The 19435-nt window shown below is 49.2% G+C and overlaps 1 protein-coding gene across 15 annotated transcripts in view; it reads left to right on the forward strand.

Moving 5' to 3' along the window:
- Positions 1-19435, forward strand: part of LOC123137273 (senescence-associated protein OSA15, chloroplastic) — a 45219-nt gene that overhangs the window by 11817 nt on the left and 13967 nt on the right. For 14 of the 15 annotated variants that reach the window (XR_006468017.1, XR_006468018.1, XR_006468019.1 and 11 more), the window contains exons 8-11: positions 8212-8258; positions 8425-8506; positions 8586-8654; positions 8735-8838. Coding sequence is in view for 11 of the 15 variants with exons in the window: in XM_044556963.1 (XP_044412898.1) it covers positions 8212-8258; positions 8425-8506; positions 8586-8654; positions 8735-8838 (302 nt within the window). In the remaining 4 variants the exon portion in view is untranslated. Of the gene's footprint in view, positions 1-8211; positions 8259-8424; positions 8507-8585; positions 8655-8734; positions 8839-9151; positions 9951-19435 lie in introns of those variants that run through there. The other variant, XM_044556973.1, reaches the window with a different exon arrangement.

Raw genomic sequence — 19435 nt, forward strand, 5'->3', positions numbered from 1 at the left:
CAACACTGAGTTTGGAGAGATAGAAGCCATGTTGTGCTCTAGTCTGGGCCTTCTAAAGAAATCCGCCAACTGCAACTCAAAAGGCACATACTGAAGAGCAATAACCTAATCCCACACACCAGCACGCACATAAAAAGCATCAACACCAATATGCTTGGTGAGCTCATGCTTCACAGGGTCACGCACAATGCTAATAGCACATGTACTGTCTGGCAATAGCGGAGTAGGAGTAGTGTCAGAAACACCAAAATCCTGAAGTAACTACCGTAACCAAGTCACCTCTGCCGTCAAAAGAGCCATAGCTCGCAACTCAGCCTCTACACTTGAATGGGAAACTGCTGTCTGTTTCTTCGTCTTCCAGGCAATGAGAGAACCACCAAGGAAAACACGGTAAGGAGAAAGTGAACGACGATCCTATGGATCACTAGCCCACGTAGCATCCGAATAAGCCTGAAGCTGTAACGAATTGGAGCGAGGAAAGAACAGACGGTGAGAGATGGTGCCACGAAGATAGCCGAGAACACGAAGAAGGTGACTGTAGTGAACCGAAGTGGGAGCAGAGACAAACTGACTCAAAATATGGACTGGATAAGAGATATCCGAACGAGTGGTAGCTAGATAGATAGGACTCCCAACAAGATGACGATAACACGTTGGATCAGACAAGGGGTCACCATCAGTATCACGGAGGTGAACATTGAGCTCCATGGGAGTCTCCACAATGCGCTCATCAGTAAGAGCAACACGAGCAAGAAGATCCTGGATATACTTTTCCTGGGAAATAAAAAAGGCATCAGAGGTAGAAGAGACTTCTATCCCAAGAAAGTGCCTAAGAGGGTGAAGATCAGACATAAGAAACTGCTCACTAAGACGGGCCTTCACAAAGGCAATATACTGAGGGTCGTCGCCAGTGATGATCATGTCATTGACATAGAGAAGAAGAAGAGTCCGACCACGACTAAAAGGTGGACAAACAGCGCTGGAAGCGACCTATTTGGGTCTCCCAGGCGGCATTCAGGATTTGGGATTCCAACCGCATGCCTAGATGTGACAGAGTAACGTTGGGTCTCTCTCTCTCTCCCACACCCCCCACTTTCTCCCTCTCTCTTGCAGGAATTTCAACAAGTCTGGGGTGACCTTCCAGCAGGAAGATCATGCTGAACTTGGGGGCTATTGACAAGGATACGACACACGAACACTGTCGGCTAGGCAAGGGACTAGCACATCATCTTAGAGTGGGTTGTGTCAACCACTCGGGCCCAAGAGCCAGCTGAATGCCGCACCAGCTTGAGATGCAAGGCAATGGGAGATCCACATACGGATGACATGGCCCGGCCCGGTCTGGCGGCACGAGCCCACCTTTAGTCTAACCCGAGCCATGTAACCTTAGCTTGACCAGGTATATAAGGAAAGCTAGTGCCTTCTAGGGAGAGATCCAAGACACACTAGCCTGTGACCATGAATTTGTAATCCGAGAAACATCTCTCTCCAACAATCTTCTCGATCGGTGATGAGCACTCGAGCAATACAACCACCACATGCAGGAGTAGGGTGTTACCTCTCCAAGGAGGGCCTGAACCTGGGTAGATCGTGTTAGGAAATATGCAACTTGTATTCCCATGGGGCCATAGGCCAGTATATATACATGTACAGGTGCAGGAAATATGCAGATAACCCCTTATACAATGCGGTAAAGAGAAAAGGCTACATGACCATATATACTACTCTAACACCCCCCCCCCTCAAACTCATGGTGGATGAACAACACTGAGTTTGGAGAGATAGAAGCCATGTTGTGCTCTAGTCTGGGCCTTCATAAAGAAATCCGCCAACTGCAACTCAGAAGGCACATACTGAAGAGCAATAACCTAATCCCACACACCAGCACGCACATAAAAAGCATCAACACCAATATGCTTGGTGAGCTCATGCTTCACAGGGTCACGCACAATGCTAATAACACATGTACTGTCTGGCAATAACAGAGTAGGAGTAGTGTCAGAAACACCAAAATCCTGAAGTAACCACCGTAACCAAGTCACCTCCGCCATCAAAAGAGCCATAGCTCGCAACTCAGCCTCTACACTTGAACGGGAAACTGCGGTCTGTTTCTTCGTCTTCCAGGCAATGAGAGAACCACCAAGGAAAACACGGTAAGGAGAAAGTGAACGGCGATCCTATGGATCACTAGCCCACGTAGCATCCGAATAAGCTTGAAGCTGTAACGAATTGGAGCGAGGAAAGAACAGACGGTGAGAGATGGTGCCACGAAGATTGCCGAGAACACGAAGAAGGTGACTGTAGTGAACCGAAGTGGGAGCAGAGACAAACTGACTCAAAATATGGACTGGATAAGAGATATCCGAACGAGTGGTAGCTAGATAGACAAGACTCCCAACAAGATGACGATAACACGTTGGATCAGACAAGGGGTCACCATCCGCTCACGGAGGTGAACATTGAGCTCCATGGGAGTCTCCACAATGCGCTCATCAGTAAGAGCAGCACGAGCAAGAAGATCCTGGATATACTTTTCCTGGGAAATAAAAGAAGCATCAGAGGTAGAAGAGACTTCTATCCCAAGAAAGTGTCGAAGAGGGCGAAGATCAGACATAAGAAACTGCTCACTAAGATGTGCCTTCACAAAGGCAATATACTGAGGGTCGTCGCCAGTGATGATCATGTCATCGACATAGAGCAGAAGAAGAGTCCGACCACGACTAAAAGGTGGACAAACATCGCTGGATCATGAGCACTCGCTGAAAAACCAGCGGCAGTCACCACAGAGGCAAAACACTCAAACCAGGCGCGAGGGGCTTGCTTAAGGCCATAGAGAGAGCGACGAAGATGGCATACCATGCCATCAGGAACAGAATACCCAGGTGAGGGCTACATGTAAACCTCCTCACACATCTCACCATTAAAAAAGGCATTCTTAACATCAAGCTGAGACACAGACCAATGATGAACAGAGGCCACAGTAAGAAGTGCGCGAATAGTGGTCATATGGGCCACAGGAGCAAAAGTCTCATCGTAATCATGACTATGCTCCTGCTGAAAACCACGAGCCACAAGACGAGCTTTGTAGCGCTCAAGAGATCCATCGGAGCGAGTCTTAACCTTGTAGACCCACTTACAAGTGATTGGGCGAACACCAGGAGGAAAAGAAATAAGGTCCCATGTGCCGGTGCACTCAAGAGCAGCAAGCTCCTCTACCGTCGCAAACTGCCATTCGGGACAACAGCTTGACGATAAGAAGTCGGCTCAAGAACAGCAGCACCAGTGCTTGGAAAACCAAGACGATTAACAGGCGGAAGCAGACGAGGACGTAAGCCATAAGTAGGCTGAGAGGAGGAGGATGGCACATCAGAAGCAGATGGCGCATCAGTAGATGCATCCACAACACGTGGACGACGAGTATAAAAGTGAGAGAATGATGGAAGAATGCCAGGAGGAACCATCGGGGTAGACTCAGGTGAGGGAGAGGGAGATGTCACCGGAGAGGAAGGTGCATAATCATGTGACAAGCAAGGTGAGGAAACCATCGAAGATGGCGAAGTTGGATGTGCAATGGTTGGAGAAGCAGGGGGAGTATGACGGATGGACAAGGGCTCAACGAGGATGATAGGTGTGTCAGGAAAAGTGAGGAAAGAGATGTCCTCTACCGCAAAGGTCGATGAAGATGGACGCGGGTAGAAGGGACGGGACTCATCAAAAGTCACCTCCCAAAATATACGCATCCGACGATTGACAGGATCCCAACAACGATAGCCCTTGTGCTCATCACTATAGCCTAAGAAGACACACTCGACAGTCTGAGCGGACAGTTTGGTGCGTTCACGAGGGGCAAGAAGAATATAGCAAACACAACCAAACAAACGAAGCGCCGAATAATCAGGAGAACGATCAAAGAGACGCTCGGAAGGAACACCACCCTGTAGAGCAGTGGATGGCTGAAGGTTGATGAGATAGGTGGAGGTGGAGACAGCCTCAGCCCAAAAGTGAGGCGGAAGAGAGGCGGCGATCATCAATGCACGAGCCTTCTCAAGAAGGTGACGGAGCTTACGCTCAGCCACACCATTCTGAGCATGAGCACCAGGACATGAGAACTGGGCAAGAGTACCCTGCTCAGCAAGGACTCTACGCAACATCTTGGAGATATACTCTCCAGCAGAGTCGGCACGAAACACACGAATAGGCGTAGAGAACTGAGTGTGAACCATGGCAGCAAAACACTTATAGATAGATAAGACCTCACTACGAGAAGACATAAAATATATCCAGGTGTATCGAGAGAAATCATCTATAAAAATAATATAGTAGCGATGACCTCCTTTTGAGGCAAAGGGAGCTGGACCCCAGACATCAGAGTGAACAAGGTCAAAAGAACGCTGAGACACCGTGTCACTGTGAGGATAAGGTAATTGGACCTGTTTACCAAGCCGACAACCCTGACAATCTAAAGACACACCGCCGGAGACGGATCCAAGAAGACCACATCGAACTAAGGATGAGAGACGAGAGCCACATAGGTGACCAAGGCGATGATGCCACTACTGAAAAGAGCTGGTAGACAAGGCAACAGAGGATGAGAGACTGGCGGCAGCAGCAGCGGATGGAAGATGAAGCCAGTCAAGCTCCCAGAGACCCTGAGATTCACGATGTCGAGGGCCAGCACCAAGGAGAGTACCAGTATGACGGTCTAGAACGGAACAAGAGTCAAAGTCGAGAATGACACGACAACCAGAGTTAACAAGCTGTCCACCAGAAATGAGATCCATGGTAAGTCGGGGAACATGAGCAACATCAGGAACATGAAAAGATGAAGTGCTAAGAATGCCTCAGGCAGTAACCGGGAGAGAGGTTCCATCAACAGTAAGAACATGAATAGGAGAATCGAGAGGTCGTGTACAGGACAGAATGGATGAATCATGAGTCATATGAAAAGATCCTCCAGTATCAAGAATCCACAAAGATGTACTTGCTTGTGTAGAAGGTGGTCTCACAATGCCAGAAGAGTCAGCAGCAGAACCAGCAGAACCTGTCGATGGAGAACTGGAAGATGGAGCTAGCAGGCATCGAAGTCGCACAATCTCCTGCTCGGTCAGGGGCGCGACTGAAGAGGTCGACGTAGATGCGCCCGGCAATAGAGAGTCGGAGGCAACCAGCAGGGCGTGAAGTCGCGCAATCTCCTCCTCACTGAAGTACACAGCTGAAGTAGTCGACACAGTAGCACCGGGAACACCGGGAGAGAAGCGATCACCACCACCTGTGGAAGCCGCTAGATGTGGCGGTGTAGCATGACTAGTAGTATCCACAACGACCGGTGGAGGAGACGAGGCCGTCTGTAGACAAGCACCACGCATCAATGGAAGACGCATGTGTGAGGCGGAGTCGACGGAGCCATATGCACCAGCACTACCAGTGAAAGTCGCAAGAGGAGTCGACGTAGAGCGACGGTCACCATGTGCAGAGGTCGTGAGAAGAGTCACTGAGTAGCGACTAACACAACCTGCAGAAGACGCCGCAGCGGACGGCGTCACAGGCTGACGAGCACCAAGCACCAAGGAAAAGCGCATATGCGAGACAGGATCAGTGTAGGGTACACCTTCCAAAATCGGCGGACAGTGCGGAGAGGAAATTGTACGGTTTGTACTCGACAACATTATGCTTCCTTTTTGTTTCTTCTGTCTTTTTTTTTATTGAAGGTAACCAGTCAAACAGCCAACACAGCCGCCGAGCAAATCAGATCGAGATCAGTAGGCGGCAGGCGCAAATCAGATCGAGATCAGTAGGCGGCAAGCCATCTATGCAAGTGAACATACAGAAGACTGGATAATTTCACAGTCCATATCAATAAAATTATTGGAAAGTGATGGAGGCTCCCGCTCCCGCTCCCGCTCCCCTCCTGGCCTAGCCCTCCCACCTCCAGCCTCGCCGCCGACGACCCCCGTCGGTAGCCCTCCCCACCGCCTAGCCCCTCCCCCGACGCCCATGGCCTCCACCTCTGGCAGTTCTGGTGACCTCAACCCTGCATCGCTCGACGGCCGCACAGCTGCAGCCCGTCGTCGACAAAACGGCCAGCATGCTCCCCACCTGGAAGGCGCATCTCATGAACAAAGCCGGCCGCCTTGCGTACGTCAAAGCCATCCTCAGTGCAATACCGATCCACCAGCTCCTCGCCCTCGTGCCACCCAAGAAGACCATCCGCGCACTCGAGAAAATTCAGCGCGGCTTCCTGTGGGCTGGGCGCGCGGAGGCAAACGGAGGCCACTGCCATGTCAACTGGCAGCGCGTCGCTAGGCCGCTCTCGCTCGGTGGCCTCGGCGTGCGCGACCTCGGACGGACCAGCCTTGCGCTCCGCACCCGCTGGTTGTGGTTCAGCCGCACGGACAACACCAGAGCATGGGCAGGCCTCGACCTGCAGTTCACCGCTGAGGAGCGCTCATTCTTCTTCGCCTCTACCACCATGCAAATCGGGAACGGCACGGAGGCCCTCTTCTGGGAAGATCGCTGGATCGACGGTCACTCCGTCTGCGAGATCGCGCCACTCCTCTACGCCTGCACCCCCAAGCGCCGCCGCAAGCTCCGGACCGTCGCCGATGGCCTCCAGGCCAACAAGTGGGCACGGGACATTCACGGCACGATCGGCATACACGAGATCGGGTAGTACCTACAGCTCTGGCAAACCATCAGCGCCACGACACTCTCCGCCGAGCCAGATCGCCTAGTCTGGAAGTGGAGCACAAGCGGCGTCTACTCCGCCAAATCAGCCTACCTCGCCACTTTCAATGGCTCCTTGGGCTGCGATGCATGGAAGCTCACCTGGAAGAATTGGGCGCCGCCGCGCGTCCGCTTCTTCCACTGGCTCGCCCGCCTGGACCGATGCTGGACTGCCGACCGCCTCGCCCGCCGCAGCCTGCAGCACCCCGCACGCTGCCTCCTTTGTGATCAGGCCCCCGAGACCATGCACCACCTCACCCTCGCCTGCCCCTTCACCAGACAGATTTGGCATGAGGTTCTGCACTGGCTCAGGCTCCCCTGCGCCCCGCCCGACAGAGAGCTCTCTCTCAACGACTGGTGGCGCACAGCGCGACATGCCACCCCAACACTCATGCGCAAGGGCCTCGCCTCCGCGACCCTCCTCGTCCCATGGATGATATGGAAGCACCGCAACGACTGCGTCTTCAACAGAGGCCAGCCCTCGACGACCGACCTGCTCACGAAGATCAAAGACGAGGCCACCCTCTGGGCCAGAGCCGGCGCCCTCGGGCTTCGTGCCATCTTGCCCCAAACCTGGGACGTGCACTAACATGCCCTCAGCCTTGTAATTCCCTCCTAGGAGGATTGTAACCGAAACCCTCTTTCCAAAGCAATGAAATGCAAGCTCTTCTTGCGTTTTCTCGAAAAAAGATCAGTAGGCGGCAGGCGCAAATCAGATGACAGCAAGTGGAGGAGGCTGGTGCACCATGTCATGGGCCTGCACCGGAGGAAGATGGTGCAGCAGCCGCAAGTGGACAAGCACAAGCACGCATTGGGAGGATACTTGTGCATGCGCACGTCAGGTTCGGGCGGGCCGTCACGGGCGAACAGCCAGTGGCCGGATAAGTCTGCCCGACCTTGCAGACCACGCGGCGGCTGTGGCGTCCATAAGAAGCAGCGCCCCGACCCGTGCTGAGGAGGCCATCGGGCGTGGATGCTTCAGGCCAGGGCGGCGGATCGGACCTGGCGTGGACGGATGGGTAAGATTCCACCGGAGCAGAATAGGAGAGGAAGCAGCGGCGGCCGTCCGGCTCTAGTACCATGTACAGGTGCAGAAAATATGCAGAAAACCCCTTACACAATGGGGTAAGGAGAAAAGGCTACATGACCATATATATACTACTCTAACAGATCGCTTGTCTGGTGTGCTACCATCTTGATCTGCCACTCTGAGAGCACATTGACAAGTAGCCAGCCAAGAGATTCGCTGTTTATACTTGGCCACTTGGATAATAGTATATGTGATGCCTAGTGACCCTAGTCCATGATAAAAAAACAAGGCATTTATTGGGCAAAACAATCACTTATAGTTTAGATCTGGATTATACGAACTAATTTAGTCAATTATCCTTACTTGCCAATTATCATGCAGCTATTACATCAATGGCATCCTGTTTATTGATCCTTAATTCCTTATACTTGCATGTAATATTATGATATTTAATACAGTTTGTTCGGGGTATTCATGACATGATGGCAACCAAACTACAATATCAGTAAGTTTTCCTTATGAATTGTAGATGCAAAGTTCCGTAATGCAAAATAATGTTTAAGGAGTAACTTATCCCTATTGCATATTCACTATGGATTAGTCTTATTTAAACTATATGTTTACTCGCAAACTTCCAATGGATGGTTCATTTCCCTTGCAAATTTGACAAGGTTCATCACACTGGAGAAAAATGGGAAGATTCTTAAGTTGTTCCCTCGTGAAGTTTCTACTGATCAAATCGCTGCCATAGAGGTTGTATGTTCAGTAACTTGTTACTTGTAGCAGCATGGTCGTTGCTTTGCTAACATGTCCTTAATATTTTTGTTCACAGGATGCATATCTTAATATGGCATCTGCCTTATCTGAGGCTGATGGTATCGACTACACCAATCCTGAGGAGGTGAACCATGTTTAAACTCATATGTAAAACATGAACTTTTCTATATTCATGTTCCAATAATCTTTTTTCTGTTTATGAAGCTTGAATTATTAGTAGCGGCTCTTATTGACCTGGATGCTATGGATGGGAAAAAGAGTGTTTCCTTGATAGTTGAATGTTCAAGCTCTCCAGATGTTAATACCAGGTGCATAGCAGCATTTTGTGACTTTATTTTACTGCATTTTCCTTTCTTTAATCTGATCTGTAACCAGGTGCTATTTGTAGTTTACGTTCTTCTCATAATTAGTTATAACTTCTAGACTAACAAGCTATTGCAGAATCTCATTGAAACACAAATTTGTCCGTGCATCAAAACATACAATTTCATTTTGGTTACATCACTAAAGACTCCCACACATGGGTGCCTTACTTACTCTATAAAGAACGCCCGCCGAAACTAGTTTTTTTTTTTGAACAACCGCCGAAACTAGTTCTGGAGCTGCTTTTACTTTTTTCAGTGCAAGTCGTTAGGGTGGCCCGATCTTCGTGAATTGGAGGCGGATTTAGGAAGAACATGAAGGAAAACGGGAGGAATCACAAGAAGCACTAGTACTAGTTAATCAGGTAGTACTAAATCTCCGAGGAACGAGCGGACAAACGGAGTTTATCTCCTCGTAACTTGAAACCGTGGTGGGTGGTGACTGATTCACGCGTGGGACAGCAGCAACTGCGGCTCGGCGGCTCGCACGCGACTTGACAGCGGCGCACCAAAAAACAATCTGCCTTTGATCCGGTAAACGAGACTAGGCTAGATTTCTGCAGCGGTGCGAAGCGAATCTTCCAGTCGGTCTCGGCCACTTGCAGCGGGCGGCGGCGCACAGGAGGCGCAACTCTAATTCTCTCGTCTTAATCTTGTATCTTTGTTAGATAAAACGAGAATAAACGAGACACGAGAGTACACGGATTTTTATGTGAAAACCTTTGCGGGAAAAAACCATGAATGCACGAAAGCGCAATCACTATAATGGAGGAGTATTACAAGCACGAGAGGACAGACCGTCTTTAGGTACGACTACATGGGTATATATTGTTAGAATAAATCCGAGGCACTCCGTCGACCATCCGAGGATCAAGCAATCACACGATCATGAGACCGAGATTTGTTAACGAGGTTCACCGATATGGCTACATCCCCGGGACCTGACTATGGGCGCTCCTCTCCATGACACCGCACAATACCGCACACCGGCCACCCGGGCGCTGGTACACGCCGCCGACTCCCCCTTGCGTGCCTGTGCTATTATGTTGGCATAGGTTACATCGTGTGCCTACCGCTGCTATATATGAGAGGCCTAGGATACAAGTGCGCTACTAGGACACGACTCCATATCGTATTTAAACAGAATACTACTCAGAGTCCAACTGTAACCTACCTTGTACACAATATTCGACACAACTCTAACAAACTACACCTTGGCGAATATTCTCCACCACTTTGAATTCATCAATGCATCAAACTTTCATGTACATTGGACTTGAGTTTATCCCATGAGTACCGCTGCTACTCCAAAGACTCCATATAACTCTACCTGCAACTTGTAGTCCTTTTTTTTTCTTGACCACAGTCAACACTCGAGCAAAATTAAGTTCCTTGTTACTCTAGTTTGTGCTCCCGACTTCCAGAGTATTCGTCCAACATCATCACACACTGATCACTGACCTGCGTGAAAGTGAACAACTCACATATTGGGTGTCACACATAAGAGTTACCTGAATTCAATATCACCACTCCTTTTTTGACTGCCTGTCTGAAACTTGAAGGAATTTCACCGTTGCTTGTAGTCATCCCGAGTCAAATTCGCAGTTGCCTCACCATATGTATGACCATATGGGTCCCTGGCCCGTCTCCATGTCCCGTGCATACCGCACGCCTCGCCGCTATTACCGTGTTGAGCCTCCGCTGTCCCGGTCGAGTCTCAAGGGTCGCGTACCCACACCACTCAACCCCCACTGCAGAGTACCACCGATCATCACCGACTGATGACGAGTTTCACGCTTCCATCAGACCATTGGGCTCCAGTCCAAACTGCTTGTCACTCGCTTTTCCCGCTGAATAGGCTTCGACTCTCTGTCGACTTACGCCGTACCCCCTCAATCAGCACCTGAGTGAAGTCTTCCAGACTCCAGCTCCACCTTCAACATGACTCTATGGTAAATGATAAGTCCACCCGTATGCCTTATCGACTTCAAGCTCCATGTATACACCACCTTGAGTCAATCCCGCGCCATAGTCTTGTTGAAGCCACACAAGCCCTCAGGCCTGCACCACGTGTTTCCACGCCCAGAAGTCGGTCACCATCAGCATCACGATCCTATGTCGCTGTCGCCGATCCCACCACCGTCTTCTGTCCCAATCGAGTCACGTCGATCCGTCAGTCTATCTAGTCCGATCCAGCCGAACTTATCCGATCGCAATCATGCTCCACCATGCGTCGTGTCTGGCCTGCACATATGTGCATCAACCGACGCTATGTATATGCATAATCCCGCTTAGCATGCTCCAGACTCGTCAAATCCTCAAGTGCGGCTGCCATCCATACACTAACTGTGTACCAAACAAAAGGAGAACAGAAACTAAAGTCCCATATATAAAACCTTCAATTGTGCACGTACCAAAGGATCAATGACGCTAGTCAAACTCCAATCCATCACACGTTGACACGTAGCTTCTGGACTTACCTTTCTTTCCTTTTCTCAGATAGCAATCACGGTCTGATTCTTGGTCCTTGTGCTATTTTTTTTAGTCCAAACACCACGCACCTCAGCCTCGGTCCCTCTGCTCACACTCGTTCGTCTACCTGTACGCCCGCTAGTTGCACGAGCACAGCAGCCCGCTTGGCCTACATGCATGGGCCAGCTAGTGGGCCACGTCCACAGGTTCATAGTCCGAGCTGCTCCTGGACCCCGCAAGCGTGACGCCGCCGCCGCTTCCAATAAATCGTATCGATCTATACGCCGCCGCTGCACGATTCCGCCACCCGTACGCTCGCCCGATCGATTGTTCAAGCGCCGCACGTCTAGCCTTGTGTGCATACGCGCCTTTCTCTGATCTGCTTTCTTCTTGATTGAATTGCTTTGATTTCCAAACACGACACCGTCGTTCCTAAATCTTCAAGAGCAACCTTGATCCATCGACGCGACAACATCCGCTGCCATGTCTCCAATCATACTCATTGCATCTCGCTATATTTCATCGACAACTTTCACGTGTTCTCCTCTAGATCAACAATCCATAGCCTCCAAACAACCTAGCTCTGATACCACTTGTTAGAATAAATACGAGGCACTCCATCGATCATCCGAGGATCAAGCAATCACACGAGCACGACACCGAGATTTGTTAACGAGGTTCACCGATATGGCTACATCCCCGGGGCCTGACTATGGGCGCTCCTCCCCATGACACCGCTACAAAACCGCACACCGGCCACCCAGGCACTGGCACACGCCTCCGGCTCCCCCTTGCGCGCATGTGCTATTATGTTGGCATATGTTACATCGTGTGCCTACCCCCGCTATATATGAGAGGCCTAGGATACAAGTGTCCTACTAGGACACGACTCCATATCCTATCTAAACACAATACTACACAGAGTCCAACTATAACCTACCTTGTACACAATATTTGACACAACTCTAGCATATATGAGGGCAATACATGAGAGTCTATGGAGGACAAATAAGCGAGTTGTACTCGTATGCGTCGGTACGACCGCAAAGGCCCACACCGTTTGTACTACGTCTAGTCCAATACTGTAGAATTTCGATCATAATTTAACAGTGTGCTCTACCTTGATAGTGCCAGTGTCACTATTCCACTAGAACTTGTCTGGTTGAGGACGACACTTGTACTCGAAACACAACTTGGAGCAAAGTTCTTCACTTGCCAAGCTGTGGCAACTACCACCATCAATGATCACTTTGGTTGTTCTTCCATTGATGCCGACCTTGTTGGGGATCGTTGTAGAAATTAAAAAAAATTCTACGCATCACCAAGATCAATCTATGGAATAACTAGCAACGAGAGAGAGGGGAGTGCATCTTCATACCCTTAAAGATCGTGAGTCGGAAGCGTTTCAAGAATGCGGATGAAGGAGTCGTACTCGTAGTGATTCAGATCGCGGTGGATTCCGATCTAAGCGCCGAACAACGGCACCTCCGCGTTCAACACACATACAGCCCGGTGACGTCTCCCGCGCCTTGATCCAGCAAGGGGGGGGGAGAGGTTGAGGAAGAAGGCTCCAGTAGCAGCACGACGGCGTGGTGGTGATGGAGTGGCAGTTCTCCGGCAGGGCTTCGCCAAGCTCACGCGGAGGAGGAGAGGTGTTGGGGAGGGGAGGGGCTGCGCCTTGGATGTCGTGCTGCACCCCTCCCTCCACCCCTCTATTTATAGGGAAAAGGGGAAAGGGGGCCGACCCCTCTAGATGAGATCTAGAGGGGGGGCGGCAGCCAAGGGGGAGGGGGCTTGCGCCCCAAGCAAGGGGGGCGCCCCCTTTAGGGTTCCCCCCAACCCTAGGCGCATGGGCTCAAAGGGGGGATGGCGCCCAGCCCACTTAGGGGCTGGTTCCCTTCCACCTACAGCCCATAAGGCCCTCCGGGGCAGGTGGACCCTCCCGGTGGTCCCGGTACAATACCGGTATACCCCCGAATATTTTCGGTGACCGTATGATGACTTCCATATATAAATCTTCACCTCCGGACCATTCCGGAACTCCTCGCGACGTCCGGGATCTCATCCAGGACTCAGAACAACATTCGGTAATCACATACAAATCATCCTTATAACCCTAGCGTCATCGAACCTTAAGTGTGTAGACCATACGGGTTCGGGAATCATGCAGACATGACCGAAACAGCTCTCTGGCCAATAACCAACAACGAGATCTGGATACCCATGTTGGCTCCCACATGTTCCACGATGATCTCATCGGATGAACCACGATGTCGAGGATTCAAGTAATCCCGTATACAATTCCCTTTGTCAATCGGTACGTTACTTGCCCGAGATTCGATCGTCGGTATCCCAATACCTCGTTCAATCTCGTTACCGGCAAGTCACTTTACTCGTTTCGTAATGCATGATCCCATGACCAACTACTTAGTCACCTTGAGCTCATTATGATGATGCATTACCGAGTAGGCCCAGAGATACCTCTCCGTCATACGGAGTGACAAATTCCATTCTCGATTCGTGCCAACCCAACATACACTTCCGGAGATACCTGTAGTGCACCTTTATAGTCACCCAGTTACGTTGTGACGTTTGGTACACCCAAAGCATTCCTACAGTATCCGGGAGTTGCACGATCTGATGGTCTAAGGAAATGATACTTGACATTAGAAAAGCTTTAGCAAACGAACTACACGATCTTGTGCTATGCTTAGGATTGGGTCTTGTCCATCACATCATTCTCCTAATGATGTGATCCCGTTATCAATGACATCCAATGTCCATAGTCAGGAAACCATGACCATCTGTTGATCAACGAGCTAGTCAACTAGAGGCTCACTAGGGACATGTTGTGGCCTATGTATTCACACATGTATTACGGTCTCCGATCAATACAGTTATAGCATGAATGATAGACAATTATCATGAACAAGGAAATATAATAATAACCATTTTATTATTGCTTCTAGGGCATATTTCCAACAGTCTCCCACTTGCACTAGAGTCAATAATCTAGTTACATTGTGATGAATCAAACACCCATAGAGTTCTAGTGTTGATCATATTTTGCTCGTGGAAGAGGTTTAGTCAACGGATCTGCGACATTCAGATCCGTATGCACTTTACAAATATCTATGTCTTCATCTTGAACATTTTCACGAATGGAGTTGAAGCGACGCTTGATGTGTCTGGTCTTCTTGTGAAACCTGGGCTCCTTGGCAAGGGCAATAGCTCCAGTGTTGTCACAGAAGAGAGTCATCGGGCCCGACGCATTGGGAATAACTCCTAGGTCGGTAATGAACTCCTTCATCCAGATTGCTTCATGTGCTGCCTCCGAGGCTGCCATGTACTCCGCTTCACATGTAGATCCCGCCACGACGCTTTGTTTGCAACTGCACGAGCTTACTGCCCCATCATTCAAAATATACACATATCCGGTTTGTGACTTGGAGTCATCCAGATCTGTGTCGAAGCTAGGATCGACGTAACCCTTTACGATGAGCTCTTCTTCACCTCCATAAACGAGAAACATATCCTTAGTCCTTTTCAGGTACTTCAGGATATTCTTGACCGCTGTCCAGTGTTCCATGCCGGGATTACTTTGGTACCTTCCTACCAAACTTACGGCAAGGTTTACATCAGGTCTGGTACACAACATGGCATACATAATAGACCCTATGGCTGAGGCATAGGGGATGACACTCATCTTTTCTGTATCTTCTGCCGTGGTCGGGCTTTGAGCCGAGCTCAATTTCACACCTTGCAATACAGGCAAGAACCCCTACTTGGATTGATCCATATTGAACTTCTTCAATATCTTATTAAGTTATGTGCTTTGTGAAATACCTATGAGGCGTCTCGATCTATCTCTATAGATCTTGATGCCTAATATGTAAGCAGCTTCTCCAAGGTCCTTCATTGAAAAACATTTATTCAAGTAGGCCTTTATGCTTTCCAAAAGTTCTATATCATTTCCCATCAATAGTATGTCATCCACATATAGAATGAGAAATGCTATAGAGCTCCCACTCACTTTCTTGTAAACGCATGCTTCTTCATAAGTCTGCATAAACCCAAACGCTTTGATCATTTCATCAAAGCGAATGTTCCAACTCCGAGATGCTTGCACCAGCACATAGATGGAGCGCTGGAGCTTGCACACCTTGTTAGCATTCTTAGGATCGACAAAACCTTCCGGCTGCATCATATACAATTCTTCCTTAAGGTAGCCGTTAAGGAATGCCATTTTGACGTCCATTTGCTATATTTCATAATCATAGAATGCGGCAATTGCTAACATGATTCAGACGGACTTCAGCTTCGCTATGGGTGAGAAGGTCTCATCGTAGTCAACCCCTTGAACTTGTCGATAACCCTTAGCGACAAGTCGAGCCTTATAGATGGTAACATTACCATCCGCGTCCGTCTTCTTCTTAAATATCCATTTATTTTCTATCGCTCGCCGATCATCGGGCAAGTCTGTCAAAGTCTATACTTTGTTTTCATACATGGATCCTATCTCGGATTGCATGGCTTCAAGCCATTTGTTGGAATCTGGGCCCGCCATCACTTCTTCATATTTCAAAGTTTCACCGTTGTCTAACAACATGATTTCCAGGACAGGGTTGCCATACCATTCTGGTATGGAACGTGTCCTTGTGGACCTACGAAGTTCAGTAGCAACTTGATCCGAAGTACCTTGATCATCATCATTAACTTCCTCTCTAGTCGGTGCAGGCACCACAGAAACATCTTCCTGAGTTGCGCTACTTTCCGCTTCAAGAGGCAGTACTTCATCAAGTTCTACTTTCCTCCCACTTACTTCTTTCGAGAGAAACTCTTTCTCCAGAAAGGACCTGTTCTTGGCAACAAAGATCTTGCCTTCGGATCTGAGGTAGAAGGTATACCCAATGGTTTCCTTAGGGTATCCTATGAAGACGCATTTTTCCGACTTGGGTTCGAGCTTTTCAGGTTGAAGTTTCTTGACATAAGCATCGCATCCCCAAACTTTTAGAAACGACAGCTTGGTTTCTTCCCAAACCATAATTCATACGGTGTCGTCTCAACGGATTTAGACGGTGCCCTATTTAAAGTGAATGTAGCTGTCTCTAGAGCGTATCCCCAAAATGATAGCGGTAAATCGGTAAGAGACATCATAGATCGCACCATATCCAATAGAGTGCGATTACGATGTTCGGACACACCGTTACGCTGAGGTGTTCCATGCGGTGTGAGTTGTGTAACAATTCCACATTTCCTTAAGTGCGTACCAAATTCGTGACTCAAATATTCTCCCCCACGATCTGATCGTAAGAACTTTATTTTTCTGTCACGTTGATTCTCTACCTCATTCTGAAATTCCTTGAACTTTTCAAAGGTCTCAGACTTGTGTTTCATCAAGTAGACATACCCATATCTACTTAAGTCATCAGTGAGGGTGAGAACATAACGATAGCCTCCGCGAGCCTCAACGCTCATTGGACCGCACACATCAGTATGTATGATTTCCAATAAGTTGGTTGCTCGCTCCATTGTTCCGGAGAACGGAGTCTTGGTCATTTTGCCCATGAGGCATGGTTCGCATGTGTCAAACGATTCATAATCAAGAGACTCCAAAAGTTCATCTGCGTGGAGCTTCTTCATGCGTTTGACACCAATGTGACCAAGGCTGCAGTGCCACAAGTATGTGGGACTATCATTATCAACCTTACATCTTTTGGTATTCACACTATGAATATGTGTAACATCACGTTCGAGATTCATTAAGAATAAACCATTGACCAGCGGGGCATGACCATAAAACATATCTCTCATATAAATAGAACAACCATTATTCCCGGATTTAAATGAGTAGCCATCTCGTATTAAACGAGATCCAAATACAATGTTCATGCTCAAAGCTGGCACTAAATAACAATTATTGAGGTTTAAAACTAATCCCGTAGGTAAATGTAGAGGTAGCGTGCCGACGGCGATCACGTCGACCTTGGAACCATTCCCGACGCGCATCATCACCTCGTCCTTCGCCAGTCTTCGCTTATTCCGCAGCTCTTGTTTTGAGTTACAAATATGAGCAACCGCGCCGGTATCAAATACACACGAGCTACTACGAGTACTGGTAAGGTACACATCAATAACATGTATATCACATATATCTTTTGGTGTTGCCGGCCTTCTTGTCCGCTAAGTACTTGGGGTAGTTCCGCTTCCAGTGTCCGTTTCCCTTGCAATAAAAGCACCCAGTCTCAGGTTTGGGTCCATGCTTTGGCTTCTTCCCGGCAACTGGCTTACCGGGCACGGCAACTCCCTTGCCATCCTTCTTGAAGTTCTTCTTACCCTTGCCTTTCTTGGAACTAGTGGTTTTACTGACCATCAACACTTGATGTTCCTTTTTGATCTCCACCTCCGCTGATTTCAACATTGAATATACCTCAGGAATGGTTTTCACCATCCCCTGCATATTGAAATTCATCACAAAGCTCTTGTAGCTAGGTGGGAGCGACTGGAGGATTCTGTCGACTACCGTGTCATCCGGGAGATTAACTCTCAGCTGAGATAAGCGGTTGTGCAACCCAGACATTTTGAGTATGTGCTCGCTGACAGAACCATTCTCCTCCATCTTACAACTGTAGAACTTGTCGGAGACTTCATATCTCTCGACCCGGGCATGAGCTTGGAAAACCATTTTCAGCTCTTGGAACATCTCATATGCTCTGTGCTGCTCAAAACGCTTTTGGAGCCCCGGTTCTAAGCTGTAAAGCATGCCGCACTGAACCAGGGACTAATCATCACTACGCGACTGCCAGGCGTTCATAACGTCTTGAGTTGCTGGGAAAACGGGTGCTTGACCTAGCGGTGCATCTAGGACATATGCTTTCTTGGCAGCTATGAGGATGATCCTCAAGTTCCGGACCTAGTCCGTATAGTTGCTACTATCGTCTTTCAGCTTGGTTTTCTCTAGGAACGCGTTGAAGTTTAGGGCAACATTAGCGTGGGCCATTTGATCTACAAGACATATTGCAAAGATTTTAGACTAAGTTCATGATAATTAAGTTCATCTAATTAAATTATTTAATGAACTCCCACTCAGATAGTGATGTAGGGTGGAACCCTATGTGGACGATCTTTCACGTTTGGAGTGGATCCTACGGAGAGACACGAAGAACGAGCGGAAGAACACGAGGAAATCACGGGAAGGAACGAGGGAAAACACTCAACCAACAAGGAATCGGTCACACAAGTGCTAGATCAAAGAACACAAAGAGATACACGAGATCCAAAGTCAACAAAGGTAAGGATACATAGGAACCGTTCTTCTCCGTGAGGAGGCCTTGAAATCCACAAGGGGATCTTCCCATGAGGAGGTCTTGAATCCGATAGGATCTTCTCCGAGGAGGCCGCGGTCTCTCACGAGGAGGAGATCCGGTGGATGAGCGAAGCTCTATCTCTAATTGAGCTAAATCAACGCTAAATCTAACTAGGAGGAGGTGGAGGAGTATATATAGTCTAGGGCCACGAAGGGGTAAGTGAAGGGGTACATGGGATGCGGCCCAACACACTGTGCGCAGACAGGCGTCGGACGTCCGGAGGCTCGGGAAGGTCCGGACGTCCGGTGCTCTTCGGACTTCCGTAGATTCGGCTCGGGTGCGCTTCGGTCGGACGTCCGGAGGGGGCCGGTCGTCCGGAGGCTCGCGGGGTCCCGGACGTCTGGAGTTCTTCGGATGTCCGCAGATTTGGTTCGGTGGTCGTTGGCATGGTCGTCCGGAGCCTGGGAGTCGTCGGACGTCCGGTCCTGGACGGACGTCCGGCCGCTGTAGCTTCGGGCAGCTCCTTCTCTTGGTCCTTGTACTTGGTGTCCTCGTCGTCTTGTCCATGGTCTTCCTCCTTGTTCCTGGTCATGCGTAGCACATATATATGAGGTAGTAACCATGTCTCACATGTGGGAAGTGAAGGTTCGGAGAGGAGCGAGTTCACCTTGTGTCCAATGGCGTATAGTTGAGGTCTTGTCATAAGTCCTCTTAGGGTTTGGAGAGTAGTCGGAGTGTACATGGGGATGAACGTGGGATGCTCC

Source organism: Triticum aestivum, chromosome 6B, assembly GCF_018294505.1.
Source record: "Triticum aestivum cultivar Chinese Spring chromosome 6B, IWGSC CS RefSeq v2.1, whole genome shotgun sequence".
NCBI classification, from domain to species: Eukaryota; Viridiplantae; Streptophyta; class Magnoliopsida; order Poales; family Poaceae; genus Triticum; species Triticum aestivum.